Below are 20,951 nucleotides of genomic sequence, written 5' to 3'. Positions count from 1 at the left end.
ATTGTGGCCTATTGGTACCGGGGCCTACTGGTGCTTTGGCTTATTAATGCTAGGTCCTATTAGTACTGGGGCTTATTAATGCTAGGTCCTATTAGTACTGGGGCCTATTGTTACTGGGCCTATTAATAATAATAATAATAATAATAATTAACGGTTTATTGAAAGAGCTTAAGCCAGAAGGCTGAAAATATACAGTTACATATTTGGGGAATGGGTTACGAGTTACAAATAATATACAAGTAACATAAGTGACACAAGTAAGACATATATAATAACTTAGATGGGGGATCAGCTCAAACTACAGTTCATTTCAACATAGTGACAGTGTAGGGAGCAGTGTTAACTGGGAGTGAATACCTGATTTATTACATGTTATTGATAATTTTACAATGGTTGGGACTGGGCTGTTCTTATAGCGATCGTCTGCACGTATGGGCTGGATGCGGTTGTGGTGTCGAACAGCAATTTCGGACAGGGATGTCAGGTGGTAGTAGGAGCCGGTGTCGGGGATGGTGTAGCTTTACCAAATTTGCAGATAAGGTCGTGGTGATGGTCAGTGAGAGTCGAAAGGGTCAGTGTGTTGAGCGCTTCTTGATATGTGGAGTAGGAGGAGGAGAGAATAATTTTGCATGCACTTTTGCACTTTTTCTAGGTGTTTACGTTGTGTGGCATTTAGGGAGGAAGACCAGGTGGGGGAGGCATAGGTGAGCTTGGGAAGTATTAGGAATGGGACTGGTGTACTCGGACTGTGACCGACCAGTCCGTGGGTCAACTTGGAGTGAGGTGAAGCAGGACAGCGGCTTCCACACGACCTGCCAACCTCACTGTTTTATAACTCTGCAATAATCCAAGTTTTATCCGAGTCAAGTACACCATTATGCACACGTGTACCCTCACCTCCCCCTCCTTCCCTCCCATCCCTCACCCTCACCTCCCCCTCCTTCCCTCCCCTCCCTCAGCTGTAATTATCTCCTAATGAACCGACGAAAACGACTCGTACAATTAGCTAAACATTGCACCATGGGGAGTTTTTGAGAGAAATTGGCAACCATTTTCCAATCATTTAACACAGAAAGGAATGCTGGGCACAGAGGAGGCGCTGCACAGAGGAACACTTGCAATCATTTTTAGGTTTTCCTTTTTCGTCGTCAGCCTCGTCAGGTGGTTGTTAAGGCTTGGTGAGTCTCTTGTTTATTGTTATTTCTTAGCATCTTCTCTCTTATGTGTTCAGTTAATTCGAGCACATTATATATCCACGAACATTTAAAAAATATATATATATCCTACGACACTTAAAGATAATCAATCGTTTCACTCGTTCAAGAAGGATTATCGAGGTGAAGCCCAAGATATAAACGAAGGACTTGACGGATAGTTTCAAACCCATCACATTTATGAAACCCGAAAAACACTAAATAAGGTTGTCGTTAATGATAGAGAGGCTGGTGAGACGGACCATCGTGTGGCAGCTGGTCCCGTCGATCAAGGTTGGGTGATAATGTTTGTTTATTGGACGATGACGGAGCGACACTCACGATCAAACACGACTTTGGGGAGGCCTTTAGGGGACAACACTATGAAAACAACACACAAAAGACATCACATCTTGATACTTTATACCACAAGTGTTGCACGTTACGAGGAAAAACAAAACACACAAACTGACTGACACACAAAACAAAAAGAAAACAAAAAGAAAACGTGTTCAACCTCATAAAAAATGGAATATCTGATAAATAAATCTATCATAAAAATAATTGCAGGTAAGAAGAAGAAACAATAGCACCAGGTACAGTCACTCAAAATAACTATCTAGGCAAAATTTTGTTGAAAAATATGACACAACGGCTGAAGGATTTTGACAACCCTACCGAGACAACAGGATTCGTAGTGTTCATTCTGAGACTCATCGCTCACCCCAAGTAGAGATAGTTTTTTGACTGAACAAAATACTGTGGTGGTTCTCTAAACAAAATTTTCTACCTTGTACGAAAAGCAAATAGAGGGAAAGTTAAATCAGGGGAAGTTTTGTAAAGGAGAGAAAATCAGTTAAAGTGAGAAGAAGAAAGTTGTGAGGAAAGTTAAGAAGGAGGTTAAGGAAGAAAGGATGAGGGATAGAGATGGATAGCCAAGGAAGATATATGTTGTGTGGTGAAGGAGAGAAAAGGTCTTGAATACTATAGGAATAGAGGTAATATATGACTAGATGAGGAAGATAATAAATTGAAAACAGATGATAAAATAAGGAAAAACAAGTTACCTGGGAGGGATTTAAGTTCTCTATCACCACAAAGACAAACTGAGACTTTAACTCTTCTGACACGTTCTTGGGTTACATCTGTGAGCTAAGTTTCATCAAAGTTCATTTCTATTGTCATAAGTTATCACTTGTATAGCATACCCTGACGGACGGACGGACGGACTGATAACACTGGGGAACAAAATTAAACTTTTTGTCAGTTGCATACATTTTGAAACCTGTTTCTGGGTAAATTGAGGTCACTGATTTCAAATATGGCACCGGTTTTTTTCTATCGGGTTTAGTTTTGTTGCGGTGAGTTACCTACCATTTACTACTATATATAGTTAGACTACCATATACTACTGCTAAAAATCTAAACCAGCACACAGAGAGGAATTACCAAACACGTAGAATTAATTTTTAATTACTTTTATTTACCTTGACAAGCATATTTTGGATTCATCAGTTGCTTTTGTGAACTATGCCAGATTTATTCAGGCACAAACTTGCGTTTAATGGACTGTCCCAGCAACCTTGATACCTGTCTTCCATGACTTTGATATCCTGGTGAAAGCGTTCACCTTGCTCATCACTCACGTCCCCCAAGTTTGCCGGAAACAGTTCAAGATGACTGTTCAGGAAATGCATCTTAATGCTCATGTTGAAACCTAACACATGGAAACTTTCCATCAAAGATTCAAAGAGCTTTTTATAGTCCTCTGATTTCTTGTTTCCAAGAAAGTTCCTTACAACAGAAACGAATGCTCCCCATGCATTTCTCTCAACATCATCATGGATTGAGTGAAGGCTTCGTCTTTAATCAGCGTCCTAATTTGAGGGCCGTCGAAAATACCTGCTTTGAGTTTTTCTAGCGTTAAACCAGGGAACACTTCACACAGATACTTAAAACAGTCACTGTCAGTATCGAGCGCCTTGACAAACTGTTTCATAAGGCCCAGCTTGATGTGAAGGGGCGGGAAAACAAGTTTTTCACGTTCCACTAGGGGTTCATAAATGATGTTCTTTTCCCCAACATTGAGGCTTTCCCTAACAGGCCATTCCTTCTGAATCCAGTGTCTGTCTTTGGCTCTGCTGTCCCAGAGGCAGATATAGCAAGGAAATTTTGTATACCCACCTTGCTGTCCTAGCAAAAAATTGACCATTTTTAGATCAACACAGATGATCCATTTGTGTTCTTCATATTTGAGTAGCTCCAAAACCGTTTTGATGTGTTCATATTTTTCTTTCAGGTGTACTGAGTGTCCTATGGGTATTGCGCCAAAGATGTTGCCTATATGTAATAAAACACACTTCAGACTCCGCTTAGAGCTATCTATAAAGAGGCGCCACTCTTTCGGATCATAACCTGGAGCTCCCATCGCGGTGACTAATCCAGAAATATCACAACAGTAGACGAAGTCAAATTTAGAATCAAAGAACTGTAAGAGGTTCTTTTCTCTGTTGCGAAAGAATGTTACCTTTGTGTCTATTTTCAGCAAGTTTTTATCTTTTAATCGTGAAGCCAACAATTCTGACAGCTTATTAGACAGACCCAGATCTCGAACTAAGTCAAAACTAGACCTGATCTGCACAAACGAATGCCATTTTCAGAATCTGTGACCTCAAATCTACCAGAATCAAGTGTCAGAACTCATGCAACCGAAAGTGTGTTCCCCAGTGTAATATGTCAACGTCTCCCAGTGCAACGAAGGAGAACAAGGGTTGAGGTCAAGAGCAATGAGAAGAGAAGACGATTAATATATATATATATATAAGTCAATGTTTACTCGGAAAATTAAATAGTTTTTTAGATAATTGAAAAATGGTGATGTAATAACTAATGACGTGTGTGCGTGTGTGTGTGTGTGTGTGTGTGTGTGTGTGTGTGTGCGTGTGTGTGTGCGTCCTTCCACTCGGGTATGTTGTAAAAGCGTTAACTTGAACAAATATAAACAACTTTCAATGAAACTTAATCTATGGATGATGAGCACTGTGGGCATTGTTTTTCTTTCCACATATGGTAAGGTTATGGCTCCTTTTGAATCCATGGTGACCAGGGACCACAAGTAAATATCTCATTAAGAGGCAGGTAACATCCAGGTGACCCTATAAGCGGCAGGTGAGTTCGAGGTGAGCAGAAGGTTGACTCACCTGAGGAGAACCAGCCAAACTCAGCTGGTTGTGGCCAGTCAGCGTCGAAGAGCGTCACGTTGACTGACTTGTGGTAGACTGAGGACACCGTCACCTGACAGCCCAGCGTCACGGCCCCTCGAGCCAGCCACTCCTCCGTCACCGTCACCCGCAGCTCCTGTGACGGGAAGGAGGTGAGTAACATAGTCTACCTCCCACATCGACTGTGACAGGAGGAGGTGGTTGAATGTGGATGCGCTAAGTCCGTAGACTTGCGAGTGAGTAACTGTACGGTGTGTTACTCATGTCATCCGAGGGAGAGAGAGAGAGAGAGGGGGGGGAGGTGGGGGAAATAAAGAAAAAAATTTTCAAAAGGCGAAAAGAAAGAGGTGAAAGTAGGTGGGAAGAAGGAAAAAGTAAAAAATAAATATTAAAATAGAGAAAGACATTTAAAGAGACGTGACTGAGGCACCAATAAGAGAATAAGAGAGACTTACATACTTTGACAATCAGTCATGACTTATAGAGAGACTTGGATGACTTATTGACTTAACAGAGACGACGAACATGACTTACGGAGACTTGTAGTGGTCGTCCTCTCTGGTCCCGCCCGAGGGAGCGAGGCAGGTGGGCGAAGGTGGGCGCCGCCTCTGAGTTGACGGTCCAGCTGATCTCCGCCGGGGGGTCAGAGTCACCAACCTGACAGCGGGCCACCAGATGTTCCCCGGGCCGGACCTTGTCTCCCTGGGCCACACCCCACACCTCTGGTCCCCACAACGGCACGTCTGGAGGGGAAGGGTGAGAAGGGAGGGATGGGAGGGGAAGGAGAGGGAGAGAAGGGAAGGGAGGGGAAGGAAGGGGAAGGGTAGGGAAAGAAGGGAAGGGGGAGAGGGGATAAACGGAGGGAAAGAAGGATAAGGGAAGGGAAAAAAGGAGAAGGAGGGTAAGGGGAGGGAAAGAATGGGAAGGGAAAGGGAGGTAATGGGAGAAAAGGGAGTGTAAAGGGAGGGAAAGAAGGGGAAGGGAGGGAAAGAAGGCGTAGAAGGGTGGGAAAGGAAAGAGAAGAATGCAAAGTGAGTCAATTGTGCTCTTATGATAAGGATTCGAATTCATATGAAAATGCCAGACAACTCTTTCATATCTTGGGTTCATTGGTTCGGTTCTGTCTTGTTTGGAAAGTCTAGAGTTTCGAGTCCCCTAATATGAAGCCAGTATTATTGTTAGATTAGGTTAGTTTAAGTGAGGTTAATGTTAAGTAAAGTTAGTGTTAATTAGGTTAGGTTTATTAGTGTCAACAAATAATATTGAACCAAAACTGATCCCTTGAAATATTCCCTAAAACACACTCTCTCTCTCTCTCTGTCTCTCTCTCTCTCTGTCTCTCTCTCTCTCTCTCTGTCTCTCTCTCTCTCTCTCTCTCTCTCTCTCTCTCTCTCTCTCTCTCTCTCTCCCTCACCGTCAACTTACCCACCACCGTCATGTTTACAGTATGGTCGTCCGTCTCGAAGAAAGGTTTGTCGCCCATCACCTCACACCTGAAGCTGCCAGAGGTCTCCCTCGTCACCCCCGTCAGCCGCACCTTCTCCCGCGTGCTGTGGCTCTCCTGCGGCAGATAAATTAGCTTATTAATTCCTTGCTGCACTCACGACTCATGACTCATAATTTGTAATAAATGGTTCATGGTATATGTTTGATGGTACGCATAATACATGGTACACACAATACATGGTACACACAATACATGGTACACACAATACATGGTACACACAATACATGGTACACACAATACACGGTACACACAATACTCACGTCAACATTAATGTGAGGTACCGGGAACACCCTTATGGGAGGCTTCCTCTTGGGGATGTACTCGTAAAACTGGTTCACGTCCCGGTACCACTTGACCGAGTAGAGCGGGTCGGGTCTGTCGAGGCTGTGGTGATAATTACACTCTAACTCAACCGTTGTTCCCGACACTACTACAGGCGGTACTAACACTCCTGACACCCTTAGTGTACAACCTGCGGGTGAGAGAGGGTGAGAGAGAGATGGTGAGAGATGGTGAGTGAGAGATGGTGAGAGATGGTGAGTGAGAGATGGTGAGAGATAGTGAGAGATAGTGAGTGAGAGGTGGTGAGACATGCCCATAACACATGTATGGTAGTGGAAGGATTTGTATTCTATGATATAATATAACGTAGAGTGTGAAGATTGAGTCTAAAAATATAGAATGAAAAATGGCAGAATTAAACTGAACATTTGCTTAACATAGAAACTGATATTTATATAAGCAAAAAAAAAATCCATACCTTTAAATCAATTGTGCTTCTCAGTGTTAAATTAAAGGTGGTCATGTACATTTGCCTGCATTTATGGCTGGTACAGTGACTGGTGTGTTTTGTGAAATGTGGCATCTCTGTGTTTATTTACATTGTATTAAAAGTCCAAGAATGGCCTTAAGGAACCTCGCAATAGCAGCCAGACTAAGGATATTAGATAAGCATCTGACAGAGTTGCCACATCTCACCAAACGCACCAGTCACTGTACCAGGTGTAAGTGCCGGCGACTCTACATTGACCCCCTCTTATCAGTGCTTGTATCAGTGTACAGTTTGCCGGACTTACTCTTAGCAGCGAGACTTGTGAAGAGCAGGAGGCGGAGAGCCACAGCCGCCCAGAGATCCAACCTCATCCTGCTAATGACCCGGTTCTGGAGGTCAAACACGCCACCACGCCCCACTACAGCAACTAGAGGTCTGGACCTGGAGGCCACATACGTCACCACGCCCTCCTACAGCAACTAAAGCTCAGGGTCTGGAGGACACAGTCAAAGATCAGACTGCACGCCACCACGCCTTCCTGTAGCAGATAGAGGTCAGGGTGTGGAGGCCACACTAAAGCGTCGGGCTGCACGCTGCCACCACGCTCCCCTCCAGCTTCTGGAGGCCACGCTCACACCTCACACGCCACCCTAAATGCCCTCCTACAGCAGATAGAAGAGGCCAGTTTCTGGAGGTCACACATGCACCACCACACTTCCTGCAGCAGCTAGAGGCCAGGATGAAGCGCCCTCCACGCCTTCCTCACCACCTGAAATAATTCCCATGAAAACTAAATTACCTTCAACTTTTTATCACTTTTATCTTAAGTTGTCGATTATAAAAAATAAAATCTGAGAGTTAAGAGACACAGGAGTAACTCTCCCAGACAGAAAAAGATTACTTGAGAGAGTAGACTAGAAGAGAAGACTACGCTATGTGAGAGGAATATCAAGAAAAGTATCGCCCCTCCCTCTCCCCCTCCCTACCAACTTAAGCACATGCGATATTTCCCAAGTGGTGGAGCAAGTTGAGGCAATAAGGACTGTAGTGGGCCAAGAGTCTCACGCATGACGAGATATGTTGAAGATTATTGTGTGTTTGTTTATACCTGTCACCTGAAGACCTGAGTCATGGTGGTGAATTTTAACCAGCTTCTATTTCATTTTTTCTTGTCTATTATATTTAGTTGTTTTTGTGTTATAAATTATCATTAACTATTATTGATAAATATGATTGAAGTGTCGGGTCATTTGATTGGTAAATATGTAAAATTATCCATTAATCTATTGTCGTTAACGTCTCCTTGAGTCTCGGCGCGTGAAGTTAATATACAAGGCAACAGAGCGAGGTGTGGCTGGGGGAGTACCTGGGTGTTGATGTGAGTGAGCGGGTGGGTGTTTTGGTCAGCTGAGAGACAAAGTACATCGGTGGGTCAGGTCCAGTAGAAGGCAAGAAGTAAATAGCGTGTATTAAAGCCTAAGTGTTTTAAGTTCTCTCGTGTGGTTTAAGGTTCAGGGTTTTTAAAGTGTTCGAGACGAAGTTACAATGTTATATAGTACGTAAATCAAAAGACATAGTTGGTCCACCCCATGAACGAGAGTACCCCACATGTACACAACACCCCCCCTCCCCCTCCCACCCGTCGGGCTAACCAGAGTCCCAAGCCTGTCTATCACAGAGGTTAAAACTGTGAGTACATCCTGACATCTAGATGCAAAATTGTGAGAATTTATTAGTGTAAGACTTCATCATTTCTTCTACATATTCCTGAGTCCTTTCACAATGCTAGAACTACATACGGTTCAGAATGGTTTGATAATTATGATATGCAAATGAGGTGACGCGGGTAGTTAAGGGGGATTTGAAATCTTGAAAATTATTCTTAGTACGCTGTAATAATATTTTTTTTACTGGTAATGGATAAGTTCTCGTCAAGGATGATTATATATATATATACATTGGTAAAGGTTTTTTATGCTACACCCTAATGGTTTGTGTTTATTTTTAGAGACATTTTGCTAAATTGTTTGTTTTAATACATAAAATGCAAATCTGTTCGGGGTAGAGAGTAAAATATGATGTTGAATGTACAGTCACCCACAAAACTCCTGTCGCCTCTCCTCCTGAACCACGAACCCCGAGATTCAGACTCGTGAACCTAAAGCAATAGATACTGATGCAGTATTTTGTCCATAAATGCTTCGGATTCATGAGTCTGAATCTTGGGGTTCGTGGTTCAGGAGGAGAGGCGACAGGACTTTTGTGGGCCATTGAATAGCACGTCTCCTGTCCTCCCCACCGTTATACATCCACTCGGGAATAGTTTTGTTAAGCTTACACACGAAAAACCTCATCATTTATGTAAATTAGTGAAGTGAACTGATGACGAGGCCACATGTTATACACAAAGTCAACATATATGCAGATCACGATGATAGAGAACCCGAATGAATTGCAGTTGTTACAATTTTAATAATGTAATCAAGTTGTATGCAACATATCCACCATTAATTTCTATTGCAATAATGTAATCAGGTGGTTGTGTAAAATTTTCATCATAGATTGCACTATTGATAATGTAATTAAGGTGCATGTAGTGTTTTATTAGTGAATGTTATTGCAATAATGTAATTACTTTGCGTGCAATATTTTAATTATAGATTGCACTTGTAATAATGTAATCAAGTTGTATGTAACATATTCATCATAGATTAGAGTCGCAATAATGTAATCAGGCTCTGTGTAATATTTGGTCCCTTTCACCCAATACCACCATTCTCCATCACAACAGCGCCAAGGTCAAAACAGTGACTCTTCTTTCATTCAGTTTTAAAGTCTTTTATACCTACTGCTGTAACAAATGTTCCGGCCTGGTGTTCCCTTCCACGATAAGGCCTCAAGTATCCATCTAGTTTACGTTTGTCGCTTAAATACATTCCTGAGCATTAATACAACATCTCTAGCTTAGATTATATGCTTAGGGAGGAGGTGGCCGAGTGGATACAACGCTCAACTCCCGTCCTAAGGATCACTCGTTCAATTTAAAGGTACCTAATGTAACAGTTTTGGGAAGCGAAGGTGTGTCGAGTGCAATACCGGCAACATAGTCTTCTTGCTTACCAAAGGTTTATTACACAGTCTGCTGCATCCACACTGGCCCTAAAGGGCAGTCTTGGGACCTACTTTCACATATTATCTAAATTACGTTTGAAATAGTGTAATTAACGCGTGTACAATGTTTTATTAACCATGTTATAATAGAATCATTTTGAATTTAAGTTTCCAATAAAATCCTCAATTTCTTTGCAATAATGTAATCAACCTGTGTGCAACATAATATATATACACCATTGTAATAATTTAAGCAGTATACATGAGGTGTAGTCTTCATAAATCAGTAAATTAGTCAACTTTAATGCAACAAACTCCTCATTCAATACCACTGCAATAATATAATCAACATGTGAGCATCAGTTACCTTCAAGACTTCACTTGTAATAACGTAATCCACCTGCAAGTTAGATTCTCATCATAAATTTTGGTGTTTAATTGGATGTCGAGACACTACTCGACCTGCACCAGCTGTCTCTGACCATAAACACTGTACCCTGGCGCCACCTGAGGGAGACCGTGTATAATGCTTGCTTCCCTGTTAATGTCTGAGTCACGCGAGTCTTACACGAATTATGAGAAGAAATATTTTGGGGGTTGTGGATTTTATATTGAGTCACACTAATAAAATAAGGAATATTTAGGAATTGTAAATCTTAGAGTCACATGAATCCGTCACGAGAAGGAATGTTAAGGGACAAGATGTTGACTAGAAGAGATGGTTGAGGGCCTTGCCTTCATATGTGTAAATATGTATATGTACAGTTGCCCACATTTCCACCTGGTACTGTTAACATTGCCAATCATCTCTCTCTATGATGTGTGAACCCGGGGAGTGTAGAAGAATGATTCCGAGGAGCTCACGAGTTCACACATCAAAGAGGATTAACTGTAACGGGTGAAAGTGTGGGTAACTGTACACACACACACACACACACACACACACACACACACACACACACACACTGTCATCACTGACCATCACCACGACCTTATCTGCAAATTTGGTAAGAAGCTTCAACACCATCCCCGACACCGGCTCCTACTACCACCTGACATCCCCTGTCCGAGAATTGCTGTTCGACACCACAACCGCATCCAGCCCATACGTGCACGAACTGATCGCTATAAGAACAGCCCAGTCCCAACCATTGTAAAAATTATCAATAACATGTAATAAATCAGTGTATTCACTCCCGGTAAACACTGCTCCTTACACTGTCACTATGTTGAAATGAACTGTAGTTTGAGCTTTTCCCCATCTAAGTTACTATATGTCTTATTTGTGTCACTTATGTTACTTGTATATTATTTGTAATTCGTAACCCATTCTCCAAATATGTAACTGTATATTTTCAGCCTTCTGGCTGCCAAGCTCTTTCAATAAACCGTTAATTATTATTATTATTATTATTACACACACACACATACACTCACTCACTCACTCCTCCACACACACACACACACACACACACACACACACACACTCACACACACACACACACACACACACACACACACACACACACACTCACTCACTCACTCACTCTCTCCTCACTCCACACACACACACACACACTCACTCACTCACTCCCCACTCCCACACACACACACACTCACTCACTCACTCACTCCCACACACACACACACACACACACACACACACACACACACTAACTCACTCCCTCCACACACACACACACACACACACACACACACACACACACACTCACTCACTCACTCACTCACTCACTCCTCCACACACACACAACATTCATACTTCCTCAAGCTCACCTATGCCTCCCCACCTGGTCTTCCTCCCTAAATGCCACACAACGTAAACACCTAGAAAAAGTGCAAAAGAGGGCATGCAAGATTATTCTCTCCCTTCCTACTCCACATATCAAGAAGCATTCAACACACTGACCCTGACTCTCACTGACCATCACCACGACCTCATCTGCAAATTTGGTAAGAAGTTTACACCATCCCCGACACCGGCTCCTACTACCACCTGATCCCTTGAGAATTGCTGTTCGACACCACAACCGCATCCAGCCCATACGTGCACGAACTGATCGCTATAAGAACAGCCCAGTCCCAACCATTGTAAAGATTATCAATAACATGTAATAAATCAGTGTATTCACTCCCAGTAAACACTGCTCCTTACACTGTCACTATGTTGAAATGAACTGTAGTTTGAGCTTTTCCCCATCTAGTTATTATATGTCTTATTTGTGTCACTTATGTTACTTGTATATTATTTGTAATTCGTAACCCATTCCCCAAATATGTAACTGTATATTTTCAGCCTTCTGGCTGCCAAGCTCTTCAATAAACCGTTAATTATTATTATTATTATTATTATTATTAGAAACTAGAAATTGAAAACCTCACTAATACAGGTACTAAATTCTTTGTTTAAATCGCTTCATATATTAAACAACTTAGTAATACAAAAAAGTGAAGGATAATACCACTAATGGCAAAACATCAACAATTAAAAGTCGAGGAAAGAGAAAAATTACTCGTCATTTGAAACATTATAAAAGGATTTGCATAATGCGCAGTCGTCAGGTTTTTTCTTCTGTTTTTCACAAAGAGAGGATTATATTCTCGGGTATACATTAATATTTCTCTCAGTTTAATTCACCATGAAGCGTATGGAAAATATAGAATATTTATCAATTTATTTTAAGGTGAAATGTTGGGGGAGGGAGTTTATATAATGTGTATCAATTTATACATGCCAAGTGTGTGTGGAAGAAGTGTAATGTTTATTAGTATATTTTAAGGTATTGAACGAGTAAAAATTCTAAGGAAACAAAAACCGTATTTATAAGGTTTTAGGAATAATTAAAGACATAAGTAGAGTAGTCTGATTTTCTGATCTTTTATTTAACAAAATCTTTCTTCTTTTTATATCTTGGTTGGACTCTTCACTCTGGGCCTTCCTGTAAAGTTATTATTGAATTACAAACATCAGTAAATTAAGACATCACAAAAACCAAATTACATCAAAACACAAACATCACTAAATTAAGACATCGGTAAATTAAGACATCAGTAAATTAAGGCATCGGTAAATTAAGACATCAGTAAATTAAGACATCGGTAAATTAAGACATCGGCAAATTAAGACATCATAATAAGACATCACTAAATTAGACATCGGTAAATTAAGACAGTAAATTAAGACATCAGTAAATTAAGACATCAGTAAATTAAGACATCGGTAAATTACATCAATGGAATAAGACATCAGTAAATTAAGACATCGGTAAATTAAGACATCGGTAAATTAAAACATCAGTAAAATAAGATTGACGTTATTAATGCTTTATAACCTTTGTAGTTAAGATTATCAGTGCCTCTCTCTTCCTCGTTACCAGATCGAACTCCCAACTCTCGCTATTCGTCCGTGAAAGTAATAGACAGGATGTATACAAATAAACACTAATGGCCTCGGAAGATTGTAAATGGGATCGTCAGTCATTTACAGAGACTAATAAATCTCTATTGATAAAAAGTTTTAATAGGAAGCTGTCTGGAATTGGAAATGAAGCAGTTTTGTTGTGAAAAAAAAATATATTGGTACAGTGATTTCCAATATAGAGCAGAACCCTGTGTTGTGTTGCAGTCGATGGGTCACGGCTACTGTTCTATATTTCTTATAAAACACACACACACACTCACACACACACACACACACACACACACACACACACACACACACACGTCTATTTATATGTGTACATCTGAGCGTACATGTGAATGCTCATATTGTAGTAGACGTACATGCGTAAATTGCCGCGTGAATAAATTTAGAGAGCGATAATTGACTCCGTGTACTGTATATATATATATTAGTCACATGTGGTTACCTTACCTAAGACCAGGATGAATATTATATTATTTATCAAGAGTAGAGATAATTTTTGTTGTTATTTAACCTGTGGAAAGTAAAGTATAGAAAATAATGCAACTCAAGTTATGTAAATTAAGTATTGCAATGGACGTCAAATCCACTGACTATTTTGTGGGAAGTAAACTCTCAGTGGTACTCGGCTCTCTGGTGATTTGCACAACAAAACAACAACAACAAAAATAACAACAACAACCAAAAGATTACATGAACTGCCTCAACACGCGTACTACATTTGGCTTTCATTTAAACAACAAAATCAACCCAATTTTTTTTTTTCATGGGTATCTAACTTAATGACTTTAATTAAAGGTTTTGCCCGACCTGTGAAACCTACTGTTCTCTAGGGAGTCTTATACCTAACTAACTCTCCTAAAATACACGGGAACGAACACACTGTGGCCGGCCGGGACGCGAGTGTTGGCCGAGTGTGAGTTGTGACTCTTGTTGAGAAATTAAGTCTTTTAAGTGGTTGTTAACCCCAGTACTAATAGGTCTCTAGTCAATTAGCCCTGAAAGCCTGATCAGTCACCTCTAGGAGGAAATTATGATTTATATAATTACTTTCATAAAATCAAAAGCATTGTTAGTTATGTGATTAATTCAGAACTATGATTTGATAATTATACTGATACTTTCACATATGAAGAAACTTGGATTAGGAATTACATGATTTACTTATAGGTTTTCAGAGGTAAGAATAACGATATCATCTCCCTCCGTTGTTGATACGAAGCGAGAATATCGTCCACAGGTAAAGGAGAATATCCGTCCCATAGGTAGGGAGAATATCCGTCCACAGGTAAGGAGAATATCCGTCCATGGGAGAATATCCGTCCCACAGGTAAGGGAGAATATCCGTCCCACAGGTAAGGGAGAATATCCGTCCCACAGGTAAGGAAAATATCCGTCCCACAGGTAATTGATATGGACACATAGTTTCAACAACTGGGGGAGGGAGTGTCTTGTCACGCGGCTAGGCTCTGTCAACAGGTCTGGGTCTTCACATTACAAGGCCAGTGAGGAGGTAGACATACATACATACATACATACATACATACATACTCTCTCTCTCTCTCTCTCTCTCTCTCCACCACCATAAGAGGAACACGGTAGCCAACAGGGCAACACAACCCATCGCTAGAGTTAACACGAAGCTCACGCCCCAGGGACTCTTCCTGTTACTACGACGCTATTGAACACAAAGTCACTTGGATGATTTCACATTGGGAATCCCATCGGACATCTCTGGACAATTCTTCCCATCGGACATATCCCACATGTTACTTGCTTTTTACCCATTATTTCCAGATTGCATTACCTTACATTTTGTTCAGTATTTCCAGGTTATTTTAGCTAGTATGTTGTCCACTACCGCCCTAGACGAGGCGTGAGAATAATAATGAACTAATCGTGGACAAAATATTAGCCTCAGTGAGTCCTATGATGTCCCGTGAGTTTGATTTTGTCATTAGTGAACGGGTGAACGATTCATTTTGGACAAAGTTCGCGGTGATACAAGTTGGGTGATTAACGTGGTAATGGATTTTTGGGGGACCTATAGTGTGTAATGAAGGAAATGCACTGATATAAAATTGAGGTTGTTGATGATACTGATAGTGATAATGGTGGTAATGATGATAGTGATGGTGGTGGAGATAATGATGATGATGATGATGATGATGATGATGATGATGATGATGATATGATGATGATGATATGATGATGATGATATTAATGATGGTGATAGTGTTAATATTGGTGATGATAATAATAATAAGAATGAGGAAAATCAAAATAATAATAATAATACCAACAATAATAACAACATACTTATAACCAAAGAAACTAACCTAACCAAATCATCAAACAATTTCCACATTTTCCCGTCACTGACTAACTAGGGTGTATGGGTGAGGTGAAATGAGGGTCTCGACCCATTTGTCGACTGTCAGTTCGTCCTGGGAATTATTATATTTTTTCATGTTTAATCCCTTGATAAAGAAAGGACTGAAACACACACACACACAACACACACACACACACACACACACACACCTAACATTTTCAAAGGGAAGGACAAACTCACCCTGTAGTCTCATTTCCCTGTAATTTCTCCCAACAGACGACAAATAACACAACGCGTAATTATCATGATGTTCCCGCAAGTCTCTAATGGTTGGTGGTCTCTTTTGCATAGTGCTGTTGCTGGTGTTGGCGGTGTGTGTTCAGGGTTAAGACACTCACCTTAATTACTGAATAGACTGTCGCCACCTGGGGACGCTTAAAGGTTCATTTCAAATTCTCTTAAACCCTTGAATACGATGTGTTAATCCTTTCAGCATGTCGTATTGTAGGTGGAACTTCATCGTATTCTAGGGCTAAGTCATCGTACTGAAAGGGTTAAGTCATCATATTGTAGGGGTTAAGTCATAATACTCAAGGGTTAAGTTATTGTACTTAAGGGGTTAAGTCATCATATTGTAGGGTTAAGTGTATGGCTGCTGGGCAAGAGGTTCATGGCTCCCAGACAGACGAGTCGGCCACTGTTGTGTGTTTTAGCCGCTGGCATGATCAAGGTGTGTGGGTGAAAAACTGGTTTAGGAACAAATCGTGTGTACTTATAACCAAATCTTTGCTGAAATGCAGCGTGAGGACACACAGGACGTGCAACGATACATTCATGACCTCTGAAATGTACAACACTCTCTTGGATAAAGTACGTCCACATATATCCAAGACGGATACAAATATGAGGAACTCTATAAGTGGCTGGGACCCGTAGGAGCCACGCAACTATTAAGCTCCCACCGTAACTGCCGGGAAGGATGGTGGTTCAGTGTTACCGTCTACACGATCACTGTCGAGCACGGCTTCGTTACCATGCTTCGAAAAGATGCTCCGAGACTGATCGTGTAAATGAGCCCTTACATGATGGAAGTGTTTGTGGACAACAAAATAGTCTCAGGAACGTGTGTGTGTGCATACAGTGTTATAACAAATAAGTGAAGTGTTAAGGTGTTAAAGACTCTTATTATGAGATTAGATGAGAGACTAACAGGTTAAAACAAGAAAATTTTTAAGAATTGTATGACGATTAAACGACGCTGGGGTCTTCCCTGTTGACGCTGCGGAACTAACGGACTGCTATTTAAAGTAAGCTTTCTATATTATTCATGATATTTTATTACTGACACACCTACAGCCATGAGGTGAAATTTAACTTGTGTGTTGTGTTAATATTAAAGCTATCGAACACCTTTAATTTGGAGACGTTTAAAGCAAAATGAAATAAAATAGACAAAAATTCCTTAACAATATACCACAGAATAATACTCGTACAAATATTACCTTGTATTTATATAATATCTGTTGAGTAGTAACAATATTCTTTTTTCGGTATTTGCAAATGTTTCAATATCCCGACACAGTTGACGGACTTTTAAACTTAGTAATGTAATAACTTCCCTGAGGGCGTGGTACTGTAATACTGTACTACTGTTGTTATTATCCCCTTCACTCAGGTGCTAATGAGGGGTATTGTTGCTCGTTTGTTCGTCTCATTATAATTATATTGAGTTTACGTGGTTAAATGAGGTTCATATTTGGTGGATTGTTAGAATTGGTTAGGTTAGAATATGTTTGGTTAGGTTAGGTTTCACTTTTGAGAACCACCCTATGATATGAAGTTTATTAACCTATTTTTAGTTAATTGATAATGAGGTTCCTTTTGATTATCGGTGATATCGTGTCTATTACAACCCCTCGCATAATCAACAAGTGAGAACACATTTTTTCTAACCTAACCTAACCCTAACCTTCAAATATACAAGATAGATGCGAATTAGAGGCCAACACTAGATCTCCTTAACAGTCGGATCAATTTTGAGACGCCATGAGTGTGTGTATAAACTTATTATCAAAAGGATATCTGTATTTAGTGACGATTAAACTGACAAATTAGTGATGATAACGACCAAGTGTTAGTTTGGAAAGAGTGATGACATTTCATATTGCCTCCGGGGAAATAAAAATTAAATATAGTGGGCGAATTTTATGCTGTTATTAAATATTTATGGAAATTACGTTGGCCATTTGACCCTCTACAGTATGTAAGTAATTATTATTTCTATTTATTATTTTAATTATTCTTGTTATTGTTAGTGTTGTAGTTATTATTGTTGTGTTTATTAGTGATATAGTAGTAGTAGTAGTAGTAAATTAACAGCAAAAAATTATTATTATTATATATTATTATTATTATTATTATTATTATTATTATTATTATTATTATTATTATTATTATTATTATTATTATTATTATTATTATTATTATTATTATTATGTATATGTATGTTTATTTTTATCGTTGCTGTTGTTCACACCTTACTCACTATACTAAGACTCACAGTAATACTCATTCCCACATTTATTCAGTGTGAACAATGACCAGAACACGGGTAATATTTCACAACAGAACAAAAGATGTTCAGACAAATTAGTCATTCTCTCTTCCTGTAATTTGAGCTGACGTATTAATGACGATGATGACAACATGTGTAGCAGGATATTTATTTAATAATAACGCCATGTTATTGGTTGTACGTGACTGTGTCGTGACTGTACGTGATTGTTCCGTGACTGTAGTTGATTGTGACGTAATTGTATGTTATTGTGTGGTGATTGTACGTGAGTGTGGAGGATGATGGGTGTACACCAGCTGAGTTACCAACATTTCGTTAAAGGTTAAAAAAACTGGAGTTTAACAGAATAATATACGGACAGACACAAGTCAACAGAATCAGATGAATATAACACTGTATGTACGGTTCGCATTAGGGCTTAAAATAAATATAATAATAATTTTAACCAATACAATTAAGTATTTTCTACCCATCTCCACAAATAAATTATTATATATTTCACGTAAAAACATTAATTCATTTGATAGGAAGATGATTTTACCTGGTGGGCTAAAATCACTCTATAGAATAACATATATCAGAGTAATAAATTCAGGGAACTGGTTTTGGAGTACGGCAAGGTGTCCATTGTACTGTAATAACCCTTGTAATATTTTCTATCCATTACCTGAATATTGCATCCATTGTCATTCTGTGATGGTACACACCGGGCAGACTATGCTAATTTAAATGTCAGATAAATTATCCAGATTTGAATTTCATGTTCCTTTTAATGAGAATACTAACGTGTAGTGATAACGAGGTGTATGGAGGCTCTGGCCATACCCATCTCGACCACCCGACCACAGCACTGTATGGTCACCCCGAACACCCGACTTCTGCTTTGTTGTGCTTGTTCACCCCGAACACTGACTTCTGCTTGTTGTATGATCACCCCGAACACCCGACCTGCTTGCTGTATGGTCACCCCGAAACCGACCACTGCTTGTTGTATGGTCACCCGAACACCGACCACTGCTTACTGTACGGTCACCCTCAACACCGACTTCTGCTTGTTGTATGGTCACCCCGAACGCCTGACCACTGCTTGTTGTACACCCCGAACACCGACTACTGCTTACTGTATGGTCATCCTCAAACCCCCACTTCGCCAGCATTGTATGGTCACCCCGAACCACCGACTACCAGCGATTTGTACACCCCAACACCCACCCAAACACCCCACAAGGTCACCCCAACACCGACCACTGCTTGCTGTATGGTCACCCAACACCGACCTCATTGCTGTATGGTCACCCCGAACACCGACTTCTGCTTGTTGTATGGTCACCCCAGACACCCGACCTGTACTGTGGTCATCCTCAACACACCGACTTCTGCATGTTGTATGGTCACCCGAACGCAAACTTCTGCTTGTTGTATGGTCACCCCGAGCACTTTGGCCGCCGCGCTATGGTCACCCACCTAAACTCATAGCATTTGTGAGTGCCCGAACACCGACCACCGCTTGTTGTATGGTCACCCCGAACACCGACCACTGCTTGCCATTGAACACCGACTTCTGCTTGTTGTTAGTAGTGCCGGGCACGGCTTCACCATGACAGCCATGGTCACCCGGAGCACCGACCTGCGTCGTGCTAGGCACCCAGCCGCACTGGCATTTTGTATGGTCACGAACACCGACTTCTGCTTGTTGTATGGTCACCCCGAACGCGACACTCGCGCGTATGGTCACCCCGAACGCAACTTCTGCTTGTTGTATGGTCACCCCGAACACCCGACCACTGCTTGCTGTATGGTCACCCGAACACCAACCACTGCTTGTTGTATGTGGTCGCCCCGAACACTTAGGCCGCCTGTGAGTCACCCCGAACACCCGGCCACCATACGTTGTATGGTCACCCCGAACGCACCCGACCACTGCTTACTGTATGGGTCACCCCGAACACCCGACCACCTTTACTGTAGTGCACGACACCGACCACTGGCATGGCCGTGCCCAGACTTGACCCGCAGCACTGTATGGTCACCCCGAACACCTGACTACTTGTTGTATGGTCACCCCAGTACCGACTCTGCTTGTTGTATGAATTTTGAACACCCATGCTGCTGTATGGTATCGAACGACTGCTTTGACGTATGGTCACCCCGTACACCCGGCCTGCCTTATGTGATTACTTTGAACCTTAAACCACGCCGCGCATATGATCACCCCGAACACCCGACCACTGCTTGCACGTAAGTTACATGACCTGCTTGTTCACCCCAAACCTTGTACTCTTGCTGTGGTCACCCCGAGCACCGATACCCGCTTGCCATATGATCCTTTGACACCCGACCACTGCATACTGTATGGTCACCCCGAACCACCGACCACTGCTTGCTGTATGATCACCGAACACCGACCACCACTTGCTGTATGGTCACCCCGAACACCACCATCGCATACTGTATGGTCACCCCAGGAACACCGACCACTAGCACTGCATGATCACCCGAACACCAGACCACTGCTTACTGTATGGTCACCCCGAACACCCGACCCAACGCAACTATGGTCACCCCGAACCCGCGACCACCGCTTAACAAATGATCACCACGAACACCTGCAACCTCAGCTCACTGTATGGTCACCCCGAACACCCGACCACTGCTTACTGTATGATCACGAAACATGACCTGCTTGTTGTATGGTCACCCCAACACCGACCACTGCTTACTGTATGGTCACCCCGAACACCGACCTCTGCTTGTTGTATGGTCACCCGAACACCGACCAGCAATACGTAATAGGG

General features: G+C 41.4%; 1 protein-coding gene across 1 annotated transcript; it reads right to left on the bottom strand.

Moving 5' to 3' along the window:
* Positions 1-4,128: 4,128 nt before the first annotated feature.
* Positions 4,129-7,644, bottom strand: LOC121858805. The gene is made up of 6 exons (XM_042355444.1): positions 7,184-7,644; positions 6,998-7,131; positions 6,182-6,393; positions 5,840-5,975; positions 4,949-5,157; positions 4,129-4,550 (listed from the first exon to the last, which is right to left on the bottom strand). The coding sequence occupies exons 2-6, from the start codon at positions 7,062-7,064 to the stop codon at positions 4,269-4,271; spliced, it is 906 nt and encodes a 301-aa protein (XP_042211378.1). The 5' UTR covers positions 7,065-7,131; positions 7,184-7,644; the 3' UTR covers positions 4,129-4,268.
* Positions 7,645-20,951: the final 13,307 nt, after the last annotated feature.

This window comes from Homarus americanus, unplaced genomic scaffold (assembly GCF_018991925.1).
Source record: "Homarus americanus isolate GMGI-L3 unplaced genomic scaffold, GMGI_Hamer_2.0 scaffold37569, whole genome shotgun sequence".
Classification (NCBI taxonomy): domain Eukaryota; kingdom Metazoa; phylum Arthropoda; class Malacostraca; order Decapoda; family Nephropidae; genus Homarus; species Homarus americanus.
This window is presented reverse-complemented; position numbering and strand designations above follow the sequence as displayed.

Bases quoted from the DNA above. Each gene is read 5' to 3' on its own strand.
- LOC121858805 (XM_042355444.1), bottom strand. From the start codon at position 7,064: ATGAGGTTGGATCTCTGGGCGGCTGTGGCTCTCCGCCTCCTGCTCTTC. The intron at 5,158-5,839 runs GTAAGTTGACGG...CTTCCCCTCCAG, and splicing joins TGTAAACATGACGGTGGTGG to ACGTGCCGTTGTGGGGACCA. The intron at 4,551-4,948 runs GTAAGTCATGTT...TTCCCGTCACAG, and splicing joins GACGACCACTACAAGTCTCC to GAGCTGCGGGTGACGGTGAC.